This window comes from Panthera onca, chromosome A3 (assembly GCF_046562875.1).
Source record: "Panthera onca isolate mPanOnc1 chromosome A3, mPanOnc1 haplotype 2, whole genome shotgun sequence".
NCBI classification, from domain to species: Eukaryota; Metazoa; Chordata; class Mammalia; order Carnivora; family Felidae; genus Panthera; species Panthera onca.
The window spans coordinates 59,583,824-59,611,288 of NC_138341.1; the positions used below are offsets into that span (position 1 = coordinate 59,583,824).

General features: G+C 35.6%; 1 protein-coding gene across 12 annotated transcripts in view; it reads right to left on the reverse strand.

The window, feature by feature from the left end:
* Window positions 1-27,465, reverse strand: part of EHBP1 (EH domain binding protein 1) — a 365,951-nt gene that overhangs the window by 150,569 nt on the left and 187,917 nt on the right. For all 12 annotated transcript variants that reach the window (XM_078444539.2, XM_078444536.2, XM_078444535.2 and 9 more), the window contains one exon: window positions 23,677-23,866. In XM_078444539.2, the coding sequence (XP_078300665.1) occupies window positions 23,677-23,866 (190 nt within the window). The remainder of the gene's footprint in view (window positions 1-23,676; window positions 23,867-27,465) is intronic.

Consider the following 27,465-nt stretch of genomic DNA (forward strand, 5'->3'; position numbering starts at 1 on the left):
GAGCATATCTGTGTGTGTTATCTTTCATAGTAAGTAAGTAGTTTTTTAAATTGGCATACTCCTACAACCAAGAGACTCCATTCCTAGGAATATTTTTAACACAGTGGTTTTTATTCCTGGCTAACCATTAAAATCATCTGGACGATTAAAAAACAAAATCAAACAAAACAATACTGATATCCAATTCTACTTCTACAGATTCTAATTTAGTGGGTTTATATAGGGTCCAAGCATTGTTTTTTGTTTTGTTTTGTTTTGTTTTGTTTTTAAGTTTCCCAGCTAACACTGAGAACCATTACCCCAAGAAAGCCCTTTTGCATGTATATCAAGAGATAGAAAGAATATTCACAGCAATATCATTTCTAATGGCTGAAATTTGCGGGAAAATTCTTATCTTTATCATCAGGAGAATGGATAAATTATGGTAAGCTCCATGTAATGGATTATATATTAGTGAAAATGAATAAACTACAACTATACACAACACAGGTAAATCTTAGAAACATAATATTGAGTAAATAGAGAAGTCTATTAAAAGGATAACGCAGGGGTGCCTGGGTGGCTTAGTCGGTTAAACATCTGACTTTGGCTTAGGTCATGATCTCATGGTTCCCGAGTTCGAGCCCCATGCCGAGCTCTGTGCTGACAGCTCAGAGCCTTGAGCCTGCTTCGGATTCTGTGTCTGCCTCTCACTCTGGCCTCCCACGCTTGCACTCTCTCTCTCTCACTCTCCTTCTCTCTCTCAAAAATGATTAAACATTAAAAAAAAAAAAGGATAGGGGCACCTCGGTGGCTGCATCGGTTAAGTGTGTGACTTCAGCTCAGGTCACGATCTCAGGGTTTGTGAGTTGGAGCCCCTTGTTGGGCTCTGTACTGACAGCTCGAAGCCTGGAGCCTGCTTTGGATTCTGTGTCTCCCTCTCTGTCTGCCCCTCCCCCACTTGTGCACGTGCTCTCTCTCTCTCTCTCTTTCTCAAAAATAAGTAAACATTAAAAAAAAATTTAAAAAAAGGATAATGCATTTGTACAAAGATCAAAAATAAGGAAAATCAAATAACATATTTAGGTATATAGGATAGTGTCATTATTATAAAGCTTGAAATAAACATTGTTTATGGGTTCACATGTATAAGAGAATGGTTAGCAGCTATGTGTTTGGGGGAAGGGAGGAAGATCACAGGCAGAGGGATAGACAGAAGCATTATAGACAGAATTGACATTATTGTTACTTCTTTACACTGGATAGTATTCACTTTGTTGTTAGGATCCATAACTTACATATGTACCTCATATGTTATTTTGCATAAATAAAATATAAAATAACAATTTTTAAAAGATTTTACTATGTAGAAAATAGACTCTGGATAGGGTATATAAGTAGAAGCAGAGAGGAAGTTGGGAGGCCACTGAAGTAGTCCAGGAGAGAAATGATGGAGACTATGCCACAGTGGAATGGGGGGAGATGGTGAGAAGGAATCAGATTTAGAAAACATGTTGAAGAACTTATATATAGCTTATATAAGTTCTGTTTAACTTCTTGTATAGGAAAAGGAGAAAATATGGGCTCCTAAGTTTTCTGCCTAAACAACTGGGTTAATGGCACTGCTATTTATTGAGAGATGGGGAAAATGAGGGGAATAGCAAGTTTGGGAAGAAAATGAGTTCAATTTTGCACAAGGAGAGATGTTGAGCAGATAACAAATCAGGGAAAAGCTAAAGCCAGAGAGACACTGGGATATATTACTATATAGATAGCATTTTAAATCATATGATTAGATTTGACTGCATTATAGTATATCCTGGGGCACCTGGGTGGCTCAGTCAGTTGAACGTCTCAATCTTGATTTTGGCTCCAGTCATGATCTCATGGTTCGTGGGATCAATGCCTGCACTGACAGTGTTGAGCCTGCTTGGGATTCTCTCTCTCCCTTTCTCTCTCTCTCTCAAAATAAATAAATAAATTTTTAAAATAGTATGTTTCCTTTGGAAGGCCTTTTGAAAATGACTATCAAAAGTAGAAAGGCATTTACCCTTTGACTCACTTCAGAAAATGTATCAAACATATATAAAGTAATCGGTAATCTGTGTACAAATCATTCATTGCAGCATTGCTTGTAATAACAAAAGACTGGAAATAACACAACAGATGGGTAATTGGCTAAATAAATTATGGTATATTTACATACTGGAATAGACATGTAAAACATAATGAAGAAGCTTTCCATATACCAAAATGAGAAGTTTTCTAGGATATGCTATTATTTTTAATGTTTTTAATGTTTATTTATTTTTGAGAGAGAGAGAGAGAGCGAGAGAGAGCAAGAGAGAGAGAGAGCAAGAGCACGAGCAGGGGAGAGGCAGAGAGAACGAAGGAGGCACAGAGTCCGAAGCAGGCTCCAGGGTCTGAGCCGTCAGCACAGAGCCCTATGTGGGGCTTGAACTTAACAAACTGTGAGATCACGACCTGAGCTGAGTCAGATGCTTAATCAACTGAGCCACCCAGGCACCCCCAGCATATACTATTAAATGAAAAGAGCAAAATTCAGGGGCAGGATAGTGTTTATAGGATGTTACCTTTGGGGCCAGAAAAAAAGGAATAAAAATAAACATTTAGTTTTGCTTCTACCTGTGTAAAACCACTGGAAAACACACAAAAAAACTAATAAAAGTGGTTTATTTTTAGAAAGCTCAGGTGGAGGAGGTACAATACGGTAAACTGGGATGGAGTGGTATGAAGACTTCCCAACGTGTATCTTTTTATATCATTTTGATTTTTGAGCCATGTCAACATATTATCTGGCTAAAGCAATTCTACTAACACATTTTTTTTTAAGAGGAAAAAGTAGTCAGCTACATTAAATACTGCTAAAGGGATCAATAAGAAAAGGACTAAAATTGACCAGTGCATTTGGCAAGATGGAAATGACCTCCACCAGGGAGGTTTCAAAGAACAGAAGTAGAAAGAAGAGCCTGTTTGAAGTAGACTGAAAAAACTAATGATGAATATAGACAACTCTTTCAGTAGAAGGCAGAGAAATGCAAATGTAACAAAAGGGACATGTGGTGTCTAGAAAGTTTTGTTTGGAGCTATGTTGTGGAACATTTGTACACTAAGTGAGGTGATCAGGTACAGCGTAAGATACTGAGGGCAATGGTAAAATCAGGATCAAACCCCTTGAGTAGACCAGGGGGATGGGTCTAATATACAAGGTGACAGGTGGTCTTTGGATTAAAGCAGGAACAGAAAACGGTAAGGCAGAATGTGAGGTTACAAATCATGTCTCCCTTCTCTTAACACACATATAACATGCATACATTCTAACTTTAATGGCCTTCTACCACACATGGTTTTATGTGAAAATCATTACTGTTGTCCATGCGATCCATGACCTGAGCAGCATCTACCTCTCCAAACGTGTAATAACATCACTCTCTCCTTGCCCACTACATTCCAGTTACACGGGCTTTGTTTCCATTCTTTAAACATAACAAGTTACTTCTTGATTCAGAGCCTTCATACATGCTGTCTAAAGTTCATCTCTCCTACCATTCCTATTAATGTTTTCTTACTATCTCTTAATAGGTCTACTATCAAACTCTTATAGTTCTTTTTCTCCAAAGCATTTACCATGATTTTTATGTATGTACCTCTGGGTTCACTCTGTAGTACCTCTGGAAGGCAGAAACAATGTCTGTTATTATACTCACTATCTAACATAAAGCCTGGCACACTGTGGATGCTCAATAAATATATTTAATATACATATATTTTTTAATTGTGGTAAAAAGAAAATATTAAATTTACCAGCTTAACCATTTTTACTTGTACAGTTCAATAATCAGTAATTATTTCTTAAATGAGTAAAATGAGCAATCTAACCAGTTGCCCAAGCTAGAAACTACCAAATCATCCTTGATTCTCATTCTTCCCTTTTCTCCCACAGATCCTCTTCTTTAGTCTTGTCAATTCTAACTTTACAGTTTTATTCATCCTTCCATTCTATCTTCACTGCTTTGCTCAAGGGTTCAGGCCCTCATGATTTCTGATCTGGGTTATAAAAGTCTCCTATGTACATCCCTGTCTTCAGGTTCTTTGGTCTCTGTTTTTCACATATGGTCTTCAAAGTTCTCATTTTACTGAAATTTAGCCATGTCTTTCCTTTATCACATAGAAACTAAAGGTGTGCATGGTTGAACCTGGAAATCAACCGAGTGAGCAATGGTTCTCCTTACAATCTTGGAGCCAAGATCTATCAAGGAAGGTCACTGGAGCCTCAGGTAAAAAATGCCAAAAATCACCAGGAACTGTGGAAGCTGAAGACAAGGAAAGCAGTGGGGATAAGGCAATGAAGACTGAATGTTAAGAAACACGCGGTGGAAATGCTATTAATTCTGCTACAGGAGGGGTCTCTTGCTCAGGATTCATTATGCTTCTATAACCACTACTATTATTATTATGATTATTAACAAGATAAACAATACATACAGTAAAACCCACCCTTTCAATGTTCTGTAAGGTGACAAATGCATACAATTGCGCAACCTCCACAACTGTATACAGCACCATTCCGTTACCCATCCCTCCCAAATTCCTATGCATTCCCTTACCTTCTGACAATTACTGGTGAATTTCTGTCTCTACAGTTTGCCTTTTCTAAAATGCTACAAAAGTGAAATCATATAGAAAGTAGCCTTCTGACTCTGGCTTCTTTCACTTGGCATAATACATTTGAGATACATCCATGCAGTTGGGCATATGACAGCCTTTTAGTAGTATCATTTAGCTTTTCCTTCTTTTAGAGGTATTGGGAAGCTAAGAATTAGGGTAAGACTACTTCTTTTTTTAAGATTTTATTTTTAAGTAATTTTATACACCCACCATGGGGGGTCAAATTTATAACCCCAAGATCAAGAGTCACACGTTCTACTGAATGAACCAGCCAGGTGCCCTGTAAGACTACTGTTTATGTTTCCCTTCAGAGTAAATAAAAGCTTGACTTCAGAGTACCTGGTTTCAAGAGACTGCTACTAGTATCCTAATGTCTACACAATAATAATTTCTAGCAATCATACCCCCAAATTTTCACAACCTGATCCCATTTTTATGCCCAGGTACTCTACTCATCTATTCCACTTACAATCACACTAGTAGTGCTCACGGTCTCTTGAACTAGGCACTTTCATCCTTCAAAGCTTTTGCCCATCTTTCCTTTTGAAATGCCCTCCTCCTTTCTTTGCTCATTTAGTGAACTCCAATTGTCCTTTTACCACTCAGATCAGTTGTGATCTCTGCTGTCCAACTCATTACCACTACACTACACCCACACTCGTACACACAAACACAAACCCACAAAATTTTCCAGTTCCTAACCTCTAAAAAAGAGAGTTTAGAGAAGATGTAGTGAAGTACACATAATACTCTCATTAATATTCTGATAGTACTCTAGTCTATTTCTATTACAGCCCTAATTATACTGTATCATACTTTTTATGTGCCTGCCATATTGGGTAGGTTGTGAGGTTGTTGAAGACAAAGACTTTGTCTTAGTCATGGTTTTCCTCCTGGTTCATACTAGAGCACATTGCATAGAATGTGGTCTACATAATAAGTGCATGAAATAACACATGAGGAGAGGCATATCCCAGATGTCTTTAAAGATGTCCTAGGTATTTAGTGGACACTGTCTTCCCCAATTGTCCCCAACACAAACTTTGAGAGACATTCCCATAGAATACTTCTTTCTTAGAAAAAGAAATATAATTATCTATTTTTTCTGTTTCATCCAGTTTTCAATTGGTTTATTTCTCACTTAAGGAAAATCAATTATCATTATCATTAACAAATATTTACTTGAAATATACTACTTGTCTTGGCAAATTTTAAGGTAAGTAAAATAATTAAAACAAATTTTTTTTTAACGCTTATTCACTTTTTGAGAGACAGAGACAGAGACAGAGTGTGAGCAGGGCAGGGGCAAAGAGAAAGGGAAACACAGAATCCGAAGCAGGCTCCAGGCTCTGAGCTGTCAGCACAGAGCCTGATGTGGGGCTTGAACCCACAAACCCTGAGATCATGACCTGAGCCGAAGTCAGATACTTAACCGACTGAGCCACCCAGGCGCCCCTAGTAGGAGAAATAATTTACTTTTACTTCATGTTCAGTCCATGTTAAGAGTAACAATGAGTATTGCTGAACTGCTTCCTATAGCATTCTACACGACTAGTGTCTCTAACCCTTTGTCAAAAGAGGTTAACTCCTGTGAAGTGGTCAGATTCTATTTTATAGCACTTTAGCATCTCACACCCTTTAAAAACATTATACAAATGTACACACGAGAGTATTTTGTACAATGAAAAGTACTCGGGTTACTAATGTTTTATATGATAAAGAGAATTTAATCATAGTATTCAGGGCAAATTTTATTTTAAACTACATACTATGTACACTGAATTTAAAAAAAAAAGTTTGGAAAACCACACACTGTTGATTTAGTTTTTCCTTCTTTTTGAGGTGTCAGAAAGCTATGAATCAGGGTAGGACTATTTTTGATGCTTCCTTCAGAGTAAATAAAAGTCTGACTTGAGAGTACTGTAACAATGATATTTCTATCAAAAAGTATTTTTTAGAAACTTCATGAATATTTTTTTATAATTTTTAAATTTTAACATACAGTATTATATTAGTTCCAGATGTACAATACAGTGATTCAACAATTCCATACATCACCCAGTGCTCATCACAACAATTGCATTTCTTAATCCCATCTCCTATTTCACCCATTCCCTCACCCACTTTCCCTCTGGTAACCATCAGTTTGTTCTCTATGATCAAAAGTCTGTTTCTTGGTTTCTCTCTCTCTTCTTTGTTTTGTTTCATAAGTTCCACATGTGAGTGAAATCATACAGTATTTGTCTTTCTCTGACTGACTTAATTCATTTAGCATTATACTCTCTTGCTTCATCCATGGCATTGCAAATGGTAAGATTTCATTCTTTTTTATGACTAAATAATATTCCTCTGTGTGTGTGTGTGTGTGTGTGTGTGTGTGTGTGTGTGTATCACCTCTTGTTTATCCATTCATCTATCCATGGACACTTGGACTGCTTCTATAATCTAGCTATTGTAAATAATGCTGCTATAAACTTAGGGATGCATACATGATTTTGAATTAGTGTTTCTGTATTTTTTTCCCAATATGTGAAGTTTATTGTCAAATTGGTTTCCATACAACACCCAGTGCTCATCCCAAAAGGTGCCCTCCTAATACCCATCACCCACCCTCCCTCCCACCCCCCATCAACCCTCAGTTTGTTCTGTTTTTAAGAGTCTCTTATGCTTTGGCTCTCTTCCACTCTAACCTCTTTTTTTTTTTTCCTTCCCCTCCCCCATGGGTTTCTGTTAAGTTTCTCAGGGTCCACACAAGAGTGAAACCATATGGTATCTGTCTTTCTCTGTATGGCTTATTTCACTTAGCATCACACTCTCCAGTTCCATCCACGTTGCTACAAAGGGCCATATTTCATTCTTTCTCATTGCCACGTAGTACTCCATTGTGTATATAAACCACAATTTTTTTTATCCATTCATCAGTTGGTGGACATTTAGGCTCTTTCCATAATTTGGCAATTGTTGAGAGTGCTGCTATAAACATTGGGGTACAAGTGCCCCTATGCATCAGTACTCCTGTATCCCTTGGGTAAATTCCTAGCAGTGCTATTGCTGGGTCATAGGGTAGGTCTATTTTTAATTTTCTGAGGAATCTCCACACCATTTTCCAGAGTGGCTGCACCAATTTGCATTCCCACCAACAGTGCAAGAGGGTTCCCGTTTCTCCACATCCTCTCCAGCATCTATAGTCTCCTGATTTGTTCATTTTGGCCACTCTGACTGGCGTGAGGTGATATCTGAGTGTGGTTTTGATTTGTATTTCCCTGATGAGGAGCGACGTTGAGCATCTTTTCATGTGCCTGTTGGCCATCCGGATGTCTTCTTTAGAGAAGTGTCTATTCATGTTTTCTGCCCATTTCTTCACTGGGTTATTTGTTTTTTGGGTGTGGAGTTTGGTGAGCTCTTTATAGATTTTGGATACTAGCCCTTTGTCTGATATGTCAAAGAAGCTTTTTACCTTCATAAGGTCCCAGTAGTTCATTTTTGCTTTTAATTCCCTTGCCTTTGGGGATGTGTCAAGTAAGAAATTGCTAAGGCTGAGGTCAGAGAGGTCTTGTATTTTTTTTTGATAAATAGCCAGTAGCGCCATCACAGGATCATGGGCAGTTCTATTTTTAACTTTTTGAGAAAACTCCATATTATTTTCCACAGTAGCCACACCAGTTTGCATTTCCACCAACCTTATTCCTTTTTCTCCACATCCTTACCAACACTTGTTTCTTGTGTTTTTGATATTAGCCATCCATGTCTTTCATTGATAATGTTTATCAAAGTCATGATTGCTACCCATGAAAATGATAAAGTGCACATGTGCCTGAGTTAATATTTTCAAAATGAAGAAATAAACTAGTAATATCTTTGGTTATATATACCCTAAAGCCTCATCATTCAAATATTGTTAATACAGAATTGGTTATATTTTGGACATTGTATGTTAACTTGTATTAAGTAAATATTCTGAAGTAATTTTTCCTTTCTAAAAAAATTAGATGTGCTCTATAGGAGACATACATATCTGGGGAAAAAAGCAAATAAGCAAAATTTCTGTATTAAAAATATTTTTAGTCAATTCTAAATATGTAAGAATAGTATGAGCTAAAATAAGAATAACATCTACTGTACAAGGTGCAGTTTTGTTAAGTAAAATAAAAATATTAACAAGTTCTAAAGAAATATATATATAAGAGGAACAATATGTAATGGAACAAACTTCTCTACATTAAGGGCACATTACTACCATATTTAACTCATGAAAATCAGGTCAAATGAAGACCTCTACTTAATAATTCAAGTTATTTTGACTAGATGAAAGAATAAACTTTTTCTATTTAAATTAAAAATGAACTCTGTTACTTATACTAATCACTCAATTTGATGAGCCTTTTCTCGTTTGCTTACTTATGAAGTTTTACTACAAGAAGTGTGGATGGTCTGTGGAGAAAGGAAGGAAAGAAGGAAAGAGGGAAGGAAGGAAGGAATGAAGGGAGAGAGGGGGAGGGAAAGAAGAGAGAAAAAGAAAGAGAGAGAAAGAAAGAAAGAAAAAATCAAGAAAGAGAAAGAGAGAAAGAGTGAAAGAAAGAAAGAAAGAAAGAAAGAAAGAAAGAAAGAAAGAAAGAAAAGAAAAAAAGAAAAAAGCCCAGCTATGTTAAAAACCTAAGTCTTCCAAAGGCAGCCAAGATACAGCTAAGAGTTAAATAGATAAACACTGAAGAGTTTCCACCCCAATTGCATCTGGTGGTGGTGGTACAGAAACAGCTTTAGTATTTTTATCAAATTATTACATCTTAGAATTAGAAATTACGATATAGTACAGATAAATAATTATCTCTTGAGCTTCACAAGGCATTCTGGGTATGAGAATGGTCTGTGGAATTTGGTACTAGAACATAAATATACTTTAATAGAAAGTAACACTACAAACTTACTTATCAAAGTATCAAGAACTTTATAAGTTTACAATCCCAAAGCATAATCAATTTATTTACAATGTATTTTCAATTATTGGCTTTGCATCTCAATAAAATCATTATTAGAAAGGGTAATCTAGTTTTAAAAGTCCTCTTACACTCTTAGAAGTTTACTTTTTTTTTTGTTTTTTTAAAGGCCAAAAAAATTCCTGGGTTATAAACTTAAGACCTAATGAAATGATCTAACTACATGCAGGTTTGCAAAGAAAATGCTCATACACCCTTTGAAAATGGCACTAATGTAGCCAATATCTAGTGCATATATTAACCCTTAGATTACAACTCATAATCCAAGTATTTAAAAGTTTACATGTCCCACAGTAGTTTGGCCTTTTGTACATAAGCCAGCTAAAGAATACATATTACCATTATAAATATGTCCTAACCTCTTGTTTAAATGCTATCGAAACAAACAGTAAAAGGAATATTAAGCCATTTTATAATATCTAGTTGCTGCATTAACTCAACTGTACTCTGATTGTTTTTTGAGACTCTTCTCCAAGTTCAAACATGTCAAGCTTGTTCTTCAAGCCCTTCAAGTTGGGACATATATTATTAAAAAACAGTGCCAAGCAAGAAGTTTAAGTCAACATAAAACCTTTACAGAAATGATTATAGGAGTTCAAATTGACTGTAAATATCCCTCAACAACATGTCATGTAGTAAAACCAAAATATTTCATTGGATTATAGTTTGCTTTCTGCTTATAATTTCTTCTTTGACCTACAGGTTACTTGAAAATGTATATAGTAATTTTCAAATATATGGATTTGTTCTAGTTATTGTTCTGTTATTGATTTCTAGAGTAACTGCACTATGGGCAGAAAACATAATTTCAACCCTCGGAAGTTTGTTGAAAACTTACTTTAGAGCCTAAGACATAGTCACTGTAAAGAAATGAATTCTTTAGTTGTATACTGCAGTATTTTATGAGATCAAAATAGAGTCTTTAAATCTTACTGATTTTTAAGTCTGCCTATTCCATCAATTACAGAGAGAGAGGTGCTATAATTGCTTATTATGATATGGATTATCTGTGTCTCTATTTCTTTCAAAGTTACCTTTGTATATTTTGAGAACATGTTATTAGTAAATGCAAATTCAAAATTTGTATCTCCCTGATAAACCGAATCTTCTTTCATGATGAAATGATCAGCTTTTATATTTAGTAACACATTCAGCCTTAAAACCCATTATATTCCATATTAATATGGCAGCATTGGTTTTCTTTGGGTTAATGTTCTCATGGTAAATCTTTTTTCAGTCTTTTAATTTCAATCTTTCATATATCTATTTTTAGATGTGTGCACTTGAATTTTTTTTTTAACTTTATTTTTTAGGGGCACCAGGGTGGCTCAGTCAGTTAAGTGTCTGACTTCAGTTCAGGTCATGATCTCTCCATTCCCGAGTTCAAGCCTCGTGTCCAGCTCTTGTGCTAACAGCTCGGAGACTGGAGCCTGTTTTGGATTCTGTGTCTCCCTCTCTCTCTCTCTCTCTGCCCCTCCCCTCCTCTCTCTCTCTCAAAAATAAATAAACATTAAAAAATTTTTCAACTTTACTTAAAAAAATTTTTTTTTTACTTTTATTTTTTATTTTTTTTTTTTAATTTTTTTTTTCAACGTTTTTTATTTATTTTTGGGACAGAGAGAGACAGAGCATGAATGGGGGAGGGGCAGAGAGAGAGGGAGACACAGAATCGGAAACAGGCTCCAGGCTCCGAGCCATCAGCCCAGAGCCTGACGCGGGGCTCGAACTCACGGACCGTGAGATCGTGACCTGGCTGAAGTCGGACGCTTAACCGACTGCGCCACCCAGGCGCCCCTACTTTTATTTTTTAGAGAGAGAGAGAGACAGAGCGTGAGCAGGAGAGGGGCAGAGAGAGAGACACAGAATCCGAAGCAGGCTTCAGGCTCTGAGCTGTCAGCACAGGGCCGGATGTGGGGATCGAACTCATGAACTGCGAGATCATGACCTGAGCCGAAATTGGACGCTTAACTGACTGAGCCACCCAGGTATACCTACTTGGACTTTTTTTCAATCCAGACTGATAATCTTTGTTTTTAACTGCAGCATTTAGCCCATTTAGAGTTAACAACCAGTGATGAGTTTCAATCTGTCTTATTTTAACTGTTATTTGTTCTAACCACTTTGTGTTTATTTTTCTCTCCTTTCACTGAATTACTATTTCTAAGACTTTTTCCTCTATTCACACTTCTAGTTTGGAAGTTAAACATTATGTTTCTATCCTTTTAGTAGTTACCCTAAAAATTACAACATGCTTACTTAACTAATCAATGTCTAAAGAACAATCAATCAATATATCTTTATCCTTCTTCTCAATAATATAAGTAACTTAGAATACTTTAGTATTCATTCTCACTCCCAGCTTATATATTATCGTTCTCATATATATTAATTATTTTATTTCAACCCATCATGAGATATTGTTTTATATTGTCAATTTGTGCTTAAATTTATGCACATGTATGCCATTGTCTGATCTTTTTTTGTTTCTTGAATTCTTGACCTTTTAATGAATATTTTCCTTCTTCCTAAATTACATGTTTTAGACTTTCCTTTAGTGAGGGTCTGTTGGTAACAAATAGTTGTCTGGAAACATCTTTATTTTTGTTCCCAGTCTTGAAATCGTTTCACTGGACTACTATTCCAGTCTGGCAGCTATTTTCTTTCATCATGTGAAAGATATCATTGGACTATCTCTGGCTTCTATTGTTGCTGCTGAGAAATAAGCAGTGTTCCTTTGAAAGTATTTTGGCTTCTTCCCACCCTTGGGCTTATTTAAAAATCTCTTCTATTTATCTATCTACCTACCTATATCTCCCTACCAATCAATCAATCATCTTCTGAAGTTTCACTACAAGGTCTCTGGGTTTGGATTTCTTCTATTTTAATTAGGATTTGCTAGGCTTCTTGAATCAGCAGATTGTACCTTTCATCAGTTTTAAAAAGTTCTCAGCCATTATATCTCTTCAAATATAGTCTCTTTCTACTCTTTCTTGTCCTTCTCAGAGCCTAATTAGAATTATACATCTTAATCAATCCTCTAGGTCTTTTCTTGGTTTTATTTTTTATAATGGAAAATTTCAAATGTAGAACAAATATTATAATGAGTCCTCATGTGACCACTCCTCAGCTTGAAAAGTTAACAACATTAAGGGGTGCCTGAGTGGCTCAGTTGGTTAAGCGTCCAACTTTGGCTCAGGTCATGATCTCACGGTGTGAGAGTTTGAGCCCCGCGTCAGGCTCTGTGCTGACAGCTCAGAGCCTGGAGCCTGCTTCGGATTCTGTGTTTCCTTCTATCTCGGCTCCTCCCTGGCTTGTGCTCTGTCTCTCTGTTTCTCAAAAATAAATAAATGTTAACATTTTTTTAAAAAGTTATCAACATTTTTTCCAAGTTTTTGTTATTCTCTCCAAATACAACCCTCTCCCCCAACACACATTTTTCTTGTAGAGTATTTTAAAGAAAATCCTAGATCCTATCATTTCAACACTAAATAATCCAGTACATATCTCTAAAATATAAGAAAATTTAAGATCTGTAATTTCTCCTCTTCTCCACTTTGTCCAAACTATTCATTTGTTAAATGAATTGAGTCATCTGTCCTGAAAGATTTCCCACATTCTCTGTTTTTGGTTGATTGCATCTTCATGGTGTCATTTCACATATTCCTACACACACACACACACACACTCCATATCTCTTGATGGTTATTATAACCAGTGGCTTGATCAGATCTCAGTTTAATTCTATGGCAAGAATATTTTACAGGTTGTTCTATATACTTACTATTGCAATATATCAGGAGGTAAAAAATGACTGTCATACTCTTAAGGATATTAATATTGATCACTATAGTTGAGCCCGATCCATTCATCTATTATTAAATCTTTTCTCAAGGGTTTTAGCAGCCATGCTAATTGTTGTTAGATCCATTATTTCCTAGGGAATTATGAAATGATGACTTTTCACATGGTATCATTCCTTCAGCATTTCATATCCAGAATTCTCCTATAGCAGAAGAACTTTCCCTCATCAACTATTATCTTGAAATACAGTTCATAAATGAAAGTCAGGATAAATTCTTGACTCTTTTTCTTTTTTTACCAATGTATACAGTACTGAGTTGGTGTCCTCATAATCTCCATCATCCATTTGGGTATTATCATTAGAAATTCATGAATTTTTACATATTTGATGTGTTTCAATCCTTCTGCAGATATTTATTCTTTTTTAATTATATAAACATGCTCCATTGTGTTCATAATTAATGTTACAAATGTGTCTGATGGTAAAATCTTTCCTTCGTAGGTAAATTCAAAAGAATTATCAGGATATGTCTAGTTTGGGTCTCATTCCATTCATCTTGTTTGGTACTTGTGAATTTTTTTTAATCTACTGACTCAAGTCTTCCTCTAGCTCACATAAATTCCCTTCAATAAATTATTTTCCTCATCTGTTCTCATATCTACATCTCTTCTAAGTGTACTGAATTTTCTTTCTTTTTTTTTTTTTTGCATGTAAATTTTTTTACTTTATTTTTTTTTAAATATATGAAATTTATTGTCAATTGGTTTCCATACAACACCCAGTGCTCATCCCAAAAGGTGCCCTCCTCAATACCCATCACCCACCCCCCCTCCCTCCCACCCCCCCATCAGTCCTCAGTTTGTTCTCAGTTTTTAAGAGTCTCTTATGTTTTGGCTCTCTCCCACTCTAACCTCTTTTATTTATTTATTTATTTATTTATTTATTTATTTATTTATTTTTATTTATTTTTAAATATACTGAATTTTCTAACTCTAGTCTTTATTTTTACTTTCTCTCCATAATTTTAATTAATTTACTTTTCACCTTGAATTCTACAGAGAATTTTTCAAGGTTGTCTTCTTATTCACTAATTGGATGTTCTATAACATACAATCAGCTATATATAATTTAAAATTTTAAAAATTGTCTTTTCATATCCAAGAGCTCTTTACTATTCTCAAATTATTACTTTCACCATGTGGGGGGAAATTTTTCAGAAAAGTTGCAAATATAGTACAATAAAACCCATATATTCTTTATCTAGATATCATAATCTATGATTAACATTTTGCCTCAGATCATTATTTTTGGTGTCTACTTACTCGTTTCATTTATTAATGGAATGTCCAGTTTATTCACACTAAAAATATTAGTTTTTTTTAAATTTGTTTTTGTGATAAGTTTGTCTTATGGAAGGTCATTTGCTCCAATGATTAAGATTGGTCTTAATTAAGAATTTTTTTTTTTTTGCACAAAATTTAAGAAGGCACTCATTTTGAGGCTCATGTGTAACACTGGGAATGAGTATATCTCCTTAATAATGATGCACCCATTGCCAAAATTTAAGGACACATTAACTATTGGGTTTAAACAAGTGCCACGTTAGCACTTACATAACTTCAAGAGTTAGTGTTTTCTCAAATTTTACAGCCTAGAGTTGCCTTTCTTGCTTCACCCTAGCTTTGCTGCGCACTTTGTTGTGGGTCTTTTCATTTTTTATTTTGTCTGTTTCTTACTATTATAGACTAAATTTTATCCAGTACTGGCAGTTGAGAAGGGTTCTATCATAGTTTGTATGAATCTGTTCAAATTCTATAGATATTTTCCTCTTCTTGATGCAGTAAAGGGAAAGCTAATTGGTGCTTCCTTCACATTTATCATCAGTAATGTATCCTAAAGTGACCCCGCCAGTACACATCAATGACACTCAGTTTACCATTTGTTGCTAATTGCTTAGCCTTTACAAAGCATTTAGCAAATCAGCCAAACTTGTAAATCATTCTTTATCATCAAAGGACACACATAATTTATTTACCTTATTCAGATTCTTTTCCTATATGGGGACAGTTTTATCTCCATAAGAAAAAAATGGCAATTCAATTCTTAGTTGGAAAACTGTGGCAGACACTTTAATTTGGTTACTCCGGAATATATGAATATAAAAGAACAACTTCTCAAAATCACACTTAATTACTGTACAAAATTGGTTTCAAAAGTCAAGCGTTCTAATCATGGTTTGTTTGTTTTTAACCAAAATTCAGCATTTTTATCTTTCCCATTAAATACAGTCAGAAAAATCAAGAGGCAAATTCTTAGAGATGTTTTGATTCTACGGTTGCTCATTTTCCCAGTTTGCAAAGGCCTTTAAGTGGGTTACAGCTACTGCACATTTGTCTGCCAAATTTGCCTCATTGGTACAACAGGTCTGGGACTAGAGTGAGGCAAGGCAGTGCCTCAGAACACAAGATTCAAGGAGGCATCACTCTTAGGGTGATGTACATGTAAAGTCTGCACTTACACCAATAGGAGAGAAGTGCCTCTATGAATTTTGTGCCCTACAAGCCTCTCTTGCCTCATTCTAGTCCAGGCCCTGCAGTATGTATGTCCAAATATATTTTAAATATATTTTTTAAATGTTTATTTATTCATTTTGAGAGACAGTGAGAGAGCATGCATGCAAAAGAGAAAGAATCCTAAGCAGGCTCTGTGCTATCAGCGCAGAGCCCAACACAGGGCTCGATCTCATGTACAGTGAGATCATAACCAGAGCCTAAATCGAGTCGGACACTTAACCCACAGAGCCACTCAGGCACCCCATATATTTAAGAGTTGATACTGCAGGTGCCAAAAAAGGGGGAATGTTTCTCAATATCCTCACCAGTAATTTTAAGCTCTGGAAATTACCATATCTTTTCAGACATCATTACATAAATGCAGTGAGCTGATTTTAAAGTAAATACTATTTAAGTTTTGCTAGCTTGGGTTTCTCGTTTATTTGTGGATTTTTATTTGTCTTTGTATTCTATTGTAGTACTGTTCCTAGCCTTCTTTATGCTCAGTTGCAAAATATTTTCACGATTTTCTTTTGAGACCTATGATTGTTTTCAAATGTCATTTTACAATGACCAGGGGCAGCCGGTGGCTCAGTCGGTTAAGGGTCTGACTCTTGATTTTGGCTCACGTCCTAATCTGACAGTTTCATGAGTTCAAGCCCCACGTCAGGCTCTGGACTGATGTGCTAGCGAACTCTCTTTCTCTCTCTCTCTCAAAATAAATAAATAAACTTAAAAAAATGACTGTTTTGGGGTGCCTGGGTGGCTCAGCCTGTCGATTATCTGATTTTTAAATTTGGTTTGGGTCATGATTCCCAAGGTGGTGGGATCAAGCCCCACATCATATACCATGCTGAACACGGAAACTGCTTAAGATTCTTTCTCTCTGTCTCTGTCTCTGTCTCCCTCTCCCTGGCTCATGCTTGCTCTCTCTCTCTCTCTCTCTCTCTCTCTCTCTCTCTCTAATAAAAATTAAAGGAGGGCCTGGGTAGCTCAGTCAAGTTAAGCATCTGACTCTTGGTTTCATCTCAGGTCACGGTCACAGTGTGTGGGATCAAGCCCTGCACGGAGCTTTGTGCTGGCAGTGCAGAGCCTGCTTGGGATTCTCTCTCTCCATCTCTCTCCTGTTTGAACTCTCTCTCAAAATAAATAAATAAACTTTAAAAAAATTTTTTTAAAGAAATGACTATTTCAAGCAATTATTATGTAGGCATTCTCATAGAAGAGATACCAAGATTTGGGCTCATTTGCATCTATACTATAAAACTCATTCATTCATTCATTCATTCATTCATTCATTCATTCATTCATTTAGAGGAGGGGAGGGCAGAAAGAGAGATAAAATCTCAAGCAGGCTCCATGACACAGGGGCTTGATCCCATGACCCTGGGATCATGACCCAAGCCAAAATCAAAAGTCTGATACTCAACTGACTGAGCCACCCAGGCACCCCTAAAACTCACCTTTTAATAGACATCAATGGCACAGCCTGCTGTTCCCTAATATTGATTGTACTCTACTTTTTTAGTAATATAACCCTTGACTTTTAACTGAGTAATACAACTACCCAGAATAAAGATTTATTTTCTAGTGTTCCTTGCTTGAGGTAGATAGGACTGTTTTTTGCCCTTTCCTTTTTGATTGGAATGGGGCAGATTGGCTGTGGTTCAAGTAGCCATCTTGGAAGTCCATGCCAAGCACGGTGGGTCAGCAAAATAGGAGACTGGGTCCCTGATGCCTTTGTGAAGCTACTGTATCAGCACTGGACCTTTAAAATTTTCAAAGACAGAAATAAATTTTTCTTTCATTTAAACTGGCATTTGAGGGGCACCTGGCTGGCTCAGTCAGTAGAGCATGTAAGTCAACCTCAGGGCTATGAGTTCAAGCCCAGCACTGGGTGTAGAGATTGCTTAAAGATACCATCTTAAAGGGGTGCCTAGGTGGCTCAGTCAGTTAAGTGTCTGAATCTTGATTTTGGCTCAGGTCATATCTCACAGTTTCATGAATATAAGTCCCATGTCTGGCTCTGGGTTGACAGAGCAGAGCCTGCTTGGGATTCTCTCTCTCCCTCTCTCTCTCTGCCCCTCCCCAACGCATGCACATGTGCATGCTCTTTCTCTCTCTTTCAAAATAAATAAATAAAAATTAAAAAAAATAAAATCTTAAAAGAAAAAAACAAAATGCATTTGAGGCTTTCTACTGCCCACAGATAATCCTAATTCCAACTGAAATTCCATTAACCAGAGACTCGTTTGATTAATAAGATCTTAAAAAATAATTATTCTGGGAGGTTCCACATACATATTAAGAAAAAGTAGTTGATACAGTGTAATTTGTTTTTTTTTTTAAGTTTATTTATTTATTTTGAGAGAGACAGAGACAGCTCTAGTGGGGAGGGGCAGAGAGAGAGAGGGAGAGAGAAAGAATCCCAAGCAGGCTCTATGCTATCAGCCCAGAGCCCAAAATGGGGCTCAAACTTGCTGAACAGTGAGATCATGACCTGAGCCTCAAACCAAGAACTGGATGCTTAATGGAGTCACCCCAGTGCCCTTCAGTGTAATTTGTTCTTAACCTTAAGCAAAAATCAGCCAGAGTGAAAGAAGTAGGTAGCTTTGCACGGGGGAGACAGGAAATTCTAGAACATAAACTATTTTGCAGGGAGATAACAAGATAAATTATCAGTAAAAGGGTAACAGGAGACTGAAGATATACCAGTGAGAGAAGCAGATAAAATTAAGGCTGATTGCTGAGGCCCAGTTGTATCCTCTGCCTAGGGTTCTGCAAAATCTCCTTGGGTCTTTATTACAAGTTATCCTTTTGCTTAAGTTAAAAAAATTCAACCAAATGGCTTGTTTCTATTACTTATAACCAAGAGTACTAACCAATATAACAGGTGATGCATACAGGAGTGCCCCGTTTAGTCAGTATTATTGAGGAACAACTTATTCTGGTAAGGTATTCCAGCAAGTAAAAATTTTATACATAACTTAACCACTGCCTGCACCCCATTGTCACTGAATGTAGTTTGGCATTTTATTTTACAAAACAACTGTGTATTCATCATTGCATTCAATTACATTCTGATCCTTGTGCTTTTTATTATTTTTCTTGGAAAGTTTGAGACATTTTCAATGTACATATGAGGAAATTAATAGTCTGACTGTGGACTTACTGTTTTTCAGAATGAATGGCTTGTAGACAAAATTCTGCAGTTTTGCAGAATAGAAATGGGGATAAAGAACTTTCTAGGAGATCTTTATGTGCAAAAGCTGAAAAGGGTGTTGGCGTTGTGGTCTGAATTTGCTCCTTGTCCCAATCAAGGGAACTGCTGTGTGTAATTTTGACTTTAGTTTAACCCTGGGCTTCCCATAGTTACTGCAATCTGTACTCAAGTTCAAAAACATCCAAGTGTAAACCTTAGGACTTTGCCAGAACTTGTTAAAAAAAGGTAACAGTATAAGTGGAGGCCTGAGTTATTTAACTGGGCTTGAGATGTGGACAGGATTTTCACTCTTAGAGATGGAATAAGTGGATAGTAGTATCACTGTCAATCACTGGAGCTTCATCAGTCAGGATCTTTGAGGGAGCGCTTCTCCACTTGACCAAGCTCATTTCATCATCAAGTGTGCAGTGGAGCTTTTCTCTATGCTATTATAAAAACGTAAGTTTATTTTAATTCCTTATTGTCATTCATTGATAGTTGGCTGTTCATATATTCTGATTTTTATGGAATTGGGTATATACTGTTTAATAATGTACTTTAGCAGATGTGTCTAGCAACCATGTTTATGTTCCTAAACTCACTCTCATAATTTAATTGCACTTTTTACTATGTTGCATGAATTTTATCTAGGAGTTCAGAGTTATATATTTATCAACTTACATTCACAGTAAATGATGGTCAGGCACCACTGAGCCTAACTTATCATTTTATTTTACTGAACGGTCATATATTTAACTTCTCTACACATTGGCCTTCTTTCCTAAGTTGTCTTTAAAAGTGTTACATTTTATTATTTTATAAATACAGAAATCAATGGTCTGAAGTGTGGAGTTTATACAGATTTATGACACTGAAGGGTCCTTAGCTGCCTTCAGGGTAGTTTGAATTTTATCTGTAATATAAGTACCTGCTTATTATCACTTTGTTTAAATTCTGATCTTAGTTCTTTTTCATAAATTTTCTGAAAAATAAGTAGTTTCAGGTGCCAGGTGGGGAAATTAATCATCTGGCTGAGCCCTTGTCATTTTATGACACTGAATGCTCTTCAGTGTCTGCAGTCAGTTACCACTAAGTACAGTCTGGCATTTTGTTACACAAAATTGTGGTGCAATATCCTTTTATTATTTGGCTAAAATTTGAACTTGGCTTTTCCCAAAAGCTTAATTTAACTATTATCTCCTTTCAATTTATAAGTATGGAAAGTAATTGGCAAGGAGCATAACTTAAAAGCATTAAAACTCTTCAATAATTTTAATGGAAATGTTTTGATGTAAAACATAATTTCTTACTTTCCTCTACAGAATATTGTATATAATACACAGTAAGACTTGATCATGTTGACTGAAAGTTGCCAAAACGGTCCATTATTTTACTCAGCTTTAATACAGCACAGTCTTCAGGAACTACCAGAAGATATATATCTATACATACATATCTCCTAGTAGATACATACACACATATATCTACTCCTATGATGAAAAAGCCCCATACTACTGTGTTTTCTCAGCTGCCATTTATCATTTTTTATCAGTCAGTATGCCACTGATTCTAATCTTCCTTATCTCATACATAATTGGATAGTTTGTAGTTTCCAATTTTGGGGGGTTTGGCAATGGTCCATTTTCTTTTTTTAATGAAATCTTACACGAATTCCAACATATAAAATGAAAAAATATGGATTTCTGATGTGGAAACAGAATAGGGGAGCCAGCGTTCTGCTGCTAGGCCTCTATACCTGGTCTTCAGTGTAGAACACTGAGGTAACTGATGAAACCCCAGGCCACCATCAAATAATTTAATACCACTTGTCAAAACTAAGAGTGATTTTCTCTATTCTGAAGGATAAACTTTCTTAGTTTGTACCCTGTACATCTTGTACCTTGTACAGAAGGCAACAAAAATATCCACGATCTCATTACTCAGTAACTTTGATTAGTATAACAAACAAAAATGGAAGTAAAACATATGTAAGGTTCAAAATTCAAACAATACAGACAGGTAAAGAAAAAGAAATGCCTTCCTCAGTCTTGCATATCCTTCTCCTCAAAGGTACCCACTATTAAATTACTTACAATTCCTTCCACAGTGTACATGAGTGTGTATGTCTATGTGTGTTCTGAATGTATGTGTGAATAAGGCTTTTTAAATAAAACTTTATACATACAATAGGTATTATATTATACATCGTTATATACTTTCTTTTCTTTTTTTTAATTTAATATCAGCAATCTTTTTTTAAATTAATTTTTCACAGTTGTATTTCACATAACTGAGAAACATGAACTAACTCCCAGATCAGCAGAATGTGCTATTGTGGATAATATGACTGATTGCATTTCTATTGTCTGTGTCTGAGCTTAATGAGGCACTTTCTAAAAGAAGCATGATGCCTTTCCTATAAATATCCTTTATTCCATGACAGATCTTCAATGGAATACTATCCTCATAATAATATAAAAAATAGCTATGTTATACATCACTACAACAGAACTTAATCACCAGGTGTAGCAATGTTTCTATGGAACAATGTATTTAGAGTTCCAACTTGGAACTGGGGAACCAGAGGTAGCTCACTAGAGGTAGAATGGCACCGTGGGCAAAGTATGGGTTTTAGATTCAAAGGACCTGAATTTTAATCCAGGCACTGTCACTACTAGTTTTATCATTTTGGGCAAGTTACTTAACTAAAGTCCAGTTTCTTATATATACAAAGGAGATAATGATACATATTTTTCAAGTTGTTTTATGGATAAATGCATCCAAGAGGCACTGTTAAGTTCCTTTTCATTCTCCTACAAAGAGATTAGAATATTTTAATTAGCTTCAAACTCCTGACAAACTATAGAAGAGAATGGGGCAGGGAGTAGAGATTTGGGGAGACAAGGGATAGGTTTAGGTATTCTTGACAGTTAGAATGGTTAAAGGACCTATAAAGCTTCTTGATTCTTAGATTCTTACTAGTGCCCCAATTACTGTCTTTTTTTTTTTTTTTTTTTTTTGTATCATGGGCACTGAAATTGGCCATCTCCTTTGCTTTAATTTCTACCATTTGCTGCTTTTGTTGATAGTGTTGCGCCACCACTCCCACCTTCCATAGCCAATTAGAAGATGGAAATCTAGTCTGAGTTTCTCCCTCTAAAGTTACAGGGCTAAAAAATACCTGATATAAAAATAAACACCTGGAGATAGACTTTTAGGATACCAGAGTGAAAACCTCAGTGAACTTACTGTCTCACTAAAACAATGAAAATACGGGCAAACTATTTCAGGACTCTACCATTTAACACAAAAACAAAAAATGAACTGAAATATCCAAGAGAAACTACTGAACTTTAGTGTGCTTGAGAAAAACAGCAGTAGGCACCTGAGGTGGAGTCTGGCCCAGATATCACACAACTAATGAAAGTGACAGTTCCAATCCTGTTTCTACTGGCTGGGGGACCTGTGACCTTTACTTTACCCCACTAAGTTGAAGTTCATCTTATTTTTCCCTTACCTACCTGTGAGAATTAAATTATATATATGATAACAATAACAAATTACCCATGAGTTGATGGGCAAAAATTACTTACCTAAAAAAACTTGCTAAATCCAACATTTCTACCTTAGACATACAAGATATCACACTATTTGAATTCAAATCATTTAAAAGCTCTAGACTTGTTCCAAAAAAGTGTTTTTATATTTCCATGTAATAATTATGCATTAAAACTTCTAAAGATAGTGACAATAAGGCCAAAATTTTAACTTGACATAAATCAAAATGGCAATATTGAAATTCTTCAATAAAGCATGTCTCAGGAGCCTGGGTGGCTCAGTCGGTTAAGCATCTGACTCTTGATTTCAGCTCAGGTCATGATCTTATGCTTCGTGAGTTGGAGACCCACATCAGGTTCTACACTGTCAATGTGAAGATTTGGCTTGGGATTCTCTCTCCTTCTCTCTCTGTCCCTCCCCTACTTTCGTGCACACTTTCTCTCTCCCTACCTCCCTCCCTGTCTCTGTCTCTCTCTCTCAAAATAAATAAACTTAAAAAAAAAAAGGCATTTCTGTGCACTGGGCCTTAATCTTTCCAGTATATTTTTCAAAGGATGATTTCTACTCCCTCTTCTGTATCAATACAAACTATTCCTCACACTTAGCTGCTTTAGAGTATTCTTTCTTTAAAGCACCATTCCTATAATTAGAATGTCTTTCTTCCTCTGATTTCAAAACAGCATTTAAAAAAATCTTAATCCAAACTATCCAATTATACTGTTCTGTAAACTTACAGGCTCCCAAACATATACACAGTGTTACAGTATAACAGATTTACTTGGTTTGTACTTTTAAAATATCATCAAAAATAGCAAACAATGACTTTTCTTAATTTGAATTAAACTGCATGGGGGGAAAAGATTAAACATAATATATGTTTTACTAAGAATAAACTCCTACCTTAGGAGAAGTGGAGAGATCTCTTCCTGCAGAAATAACTGTGTTTTCATTTACTCCTCCTATCTTTGGTGAGAGGGCTGGTGGGGCTGGGGCTTTTCTTTTCACTCTCCTTTCGGTTTCCAGTTCTTGAATTCGATTTACCAAATTATTTGGAGGAAGAGCTGGTTTAGGTTCATAAAAAGGATTAGATCTAAATGAAAGAAGAATTATTGTTAAATGTTAATCTAAAAATATTTTATTCCTAACTAAATTAATAAAATGTTAATTTATAAAACTAAAAAATACTGAAAATGACAAGGAGACACTCAAACTAGTGAGAACCTACAATTTGGAAATAATCACTATTAAGCTGTTATTTTTTTAATCATTAATAAAATTTTTTCCTTTTAAAAAGTATTTAAAAATTTTTTTCATACAAGGTCACACTTAGCTCAATTGTATATAAATCCTTAGAAAAATGCTTATAGTAATAGTAAATCCTATATACTCTTCATAAACAAAAAGGAAATAAGATGTGGAAATATTGATTTGCTTTTTTATGCTCCCCATATCATTTTTTTTCCTTGCATTTCATTCCTTCTCATTAGGGAACATCTTTTATAAGTCCATTCAGCGAGGTTCTTTTAATAGTAAATTCTCCCAGGCACTGAAAATGTTTTTATGCCACACTTAAATGATAATTTCGCTGGGTAGAAAATTCTAGTCAGTTAATTCATATCAGCACTTGGATGATATTAGCCCACTGTCAGCCTATTATTGCTCTTTTTTAAGTCATCTTTTATCTTTGGTTGCCATTAAGATCTTCTCCTCGGGTTTCAAGCAATTTTACTATGATATGTCAAGGTGTGGATTTCTTTTCATTTATCCTGTTTCAGGTTCCTTATATTTCCTGAGTGTGAAGATTTATGTTTCATTAGTTTGTTTTTTTTTTTTTAAGTTTATCTATTTTGAGAGAGAAAGAGAGACAGTGCATGCATGAGTGGGAGAGGGGCAGTGAGAGGGGGAGAGAGAATCCCAAGTAGGCTCCATGCTATCAGCAGGGAGCCCCACGCAGGGCTTGATCTCATGAACTGTGAGATCATGAATTGAGTGGAAACAAAGAGTTGGATGCTCAACTGACTGAGCTACCCAGGCGCCCCTATGTTTCATTAGTTCTAAAAAATTATTAGCCATTATCTCTTTGATAGCCTCTCTATTCTCTTCTTTAGAAAATGTTATTAGATGTATGTTGAATTAATCTCTCTCCTTCACATTTTTACAAATTTTTGTTCCTTCTGTGCTATAATCTGAATAATTTCCTCCCATCTATGATCTAATTAGCTTTTTCTCTCTTCATTTGTGTCTAATTTAATGTTAGACATTAAACCAGATATCTAGTTTATGGAGAATTTTCCATGAATTATCCATAAATTTCAAATTTTGATAAGCATTTTTCTTCATACAACCATGTAAAAAATACCTCAGGTATAGAGATTTGAGTCATTAATCATTTAAACATTTACTTTAAAGTCTCTACCTGATAAATCTATTATTTGAAGTTTTTGCGTGTATAATCCTAGTGTTTCTTTTGTCTCCTGATGCTTTCTCTTAGTAAATTCTTTCCTTGTATGTTTTGTAATTCTAGATTTCAAGTTCAGGGCTTAATCTGAGGAAACTGTGCACATTTTGAGCTGGAAATGCCTCTCTTCAGAGCGTTTTATGTTTGCATTTGCCAAGTGCTTCAGGGGTCATTTTGTGTGTTCTTTTCTTGGCTTGGAGGATCCCAGACCATCCTGCCAATAGAATGTCAAATCCATATGAGGGTGGGCCTGTGTGCTTATAACTTCTTGGGGAAGGCTTTTTTCCTCTACCTAATCTAGGCCCAAGCAAAAAATCTTCCTGGTTAACTCCCTCTACGAGTAGATGAGTTTTTTTTCTCATTAGTTACCCATAAACACAAGTATCTGGCATAGATGATGATTATTCTTCCTATTACACAATAATAAATGGTTATCCTGGTTCTTATTTATTAGTTTGTTGCATTCTCCACCCCCCCGCCCCCCGCCCCCCACACCAGCTGGTTCTCTGGAACTCTGTGTGTAAAGAATAAAATTTCTGAGTCTATAAGGCTAAGGTTCAGCTGACCCAAATTTAGTGATTATACCAAGATCATTCAACCTAGTCATATATAAGGCCTGTACTGGTAACAGTCCTCTGTTTCAATTATGCAAGCTCTTTTAACTACAACAGTACAAGACTCACTCAGAACCAATTACCAATTATGTACACCTCTGCTTAAGAATTTATATATAGATAGTCAAATCACATGAGACTGGGTACCAAGTATATATGGATCAGAGATGGGAAACATATCATACTTGTGATGTCATTCTTACTCTGTACTCATGGCAACAATTAGTGTCATGAGATTCCTTTCTATTGAGCTAGGGTACAGCCACAGAATGTCTCTCAACTCTGGTCAGGGTAGTTACTTTTAACTGGGGGGGGTTGGCACTTATATAGAAACCTATTTCTTGTGTTCTCTCCTCTTCTTATGTCTGTGCATTCAAGAGAAAAAGAACAGGAAATAGATATATATATAATTGAAAATTTGCTTTTCAAAACAAAATATTCTTGCCTAGTGACCAAGATATACTTGATGTATTTACATCCCATGCTTACAACCTGCAGAAGAACTTGGGGGAAATCAAAGCAAGGAACAATGTTAAAATAACTAGGTGTTCAGAAAAAGCTGAACATTCTCTCTGAAAAGAGGTATAAAAGGTATCATATCCAGCCTAGAATGGAGGGCTTATCAATAACATTATTAACTAAGATTAATAAAGTGTTTATGCTGTGCTAGGTACTATTTTAAGTGTTTCACACTTACAACAATCTTATTTCTCCTGATAATTTTGAGAGATTCATACAGCTGTTTTCAAACTTTAAAAGTAGTTTGAAGGGAGACAAATATAAAGAAATAAGTTGAAAACATAATTTTTTTAACCCCAAAACTTAAAAAAGGGAAAAAACTTTTTCTACCCAAACTTACTACCTGCCAATTAATGTTAAGTGTTCAGGACTGAACAGACCCATGTCAATCAAACTGAATTAATTCAGTTATATGAATTACTTGGATGATATTTAAAAATTTTTTCTTGGTTAGGTTTCTCTATACTAAGCTTGCATAGTACTTTGAAATATGGCAGCTACTACAATGATCATTATTATTAATTTGTTATGTAAATATGGTTACTTTCAAGAAAAACATGTGTTAGAGGATATTTTTATTAAAAAATAATTTGTGCTTAAAAGAAAAAAATGACAGAATCCCTTAAAACAGGTAGCTCCTCAGTACACTTTATATAACTTAATTTACAGTACTCATGAAACTTTTATAAAACTTATCTAGTATGTATACAAATATAACTAGATATTGTCCTTTTTCTTCCTGTCTCTGCCTGTTTCAAACCACTTAGGTCTCCCTCCCAGTTGAATATTAGTATCCTTTGTCAAAAGAAGGTAAATGCAAGTAGAAAAAAGCTCATACTCATCTGATTTCCAAAGCTGGATGGTAAGATTCATCATTAACTAGAAACTAATCAAATGGAAATTTTCTTGAAACAATTAGAGCTACGTTTCTCACTCTGTTTTACATGGCACATGCAGTAAAAATGAAATTTGTATGTCATTCTAGGGTAAAAATATAGGAAGCTGCTGGAAAACAGAAGTACCAGGGTCTCCAGCTGCCCTGGACCACACCTCACTGCAAGACAGACTAAGGGAATAAGTATCTCTGCACATCTATTA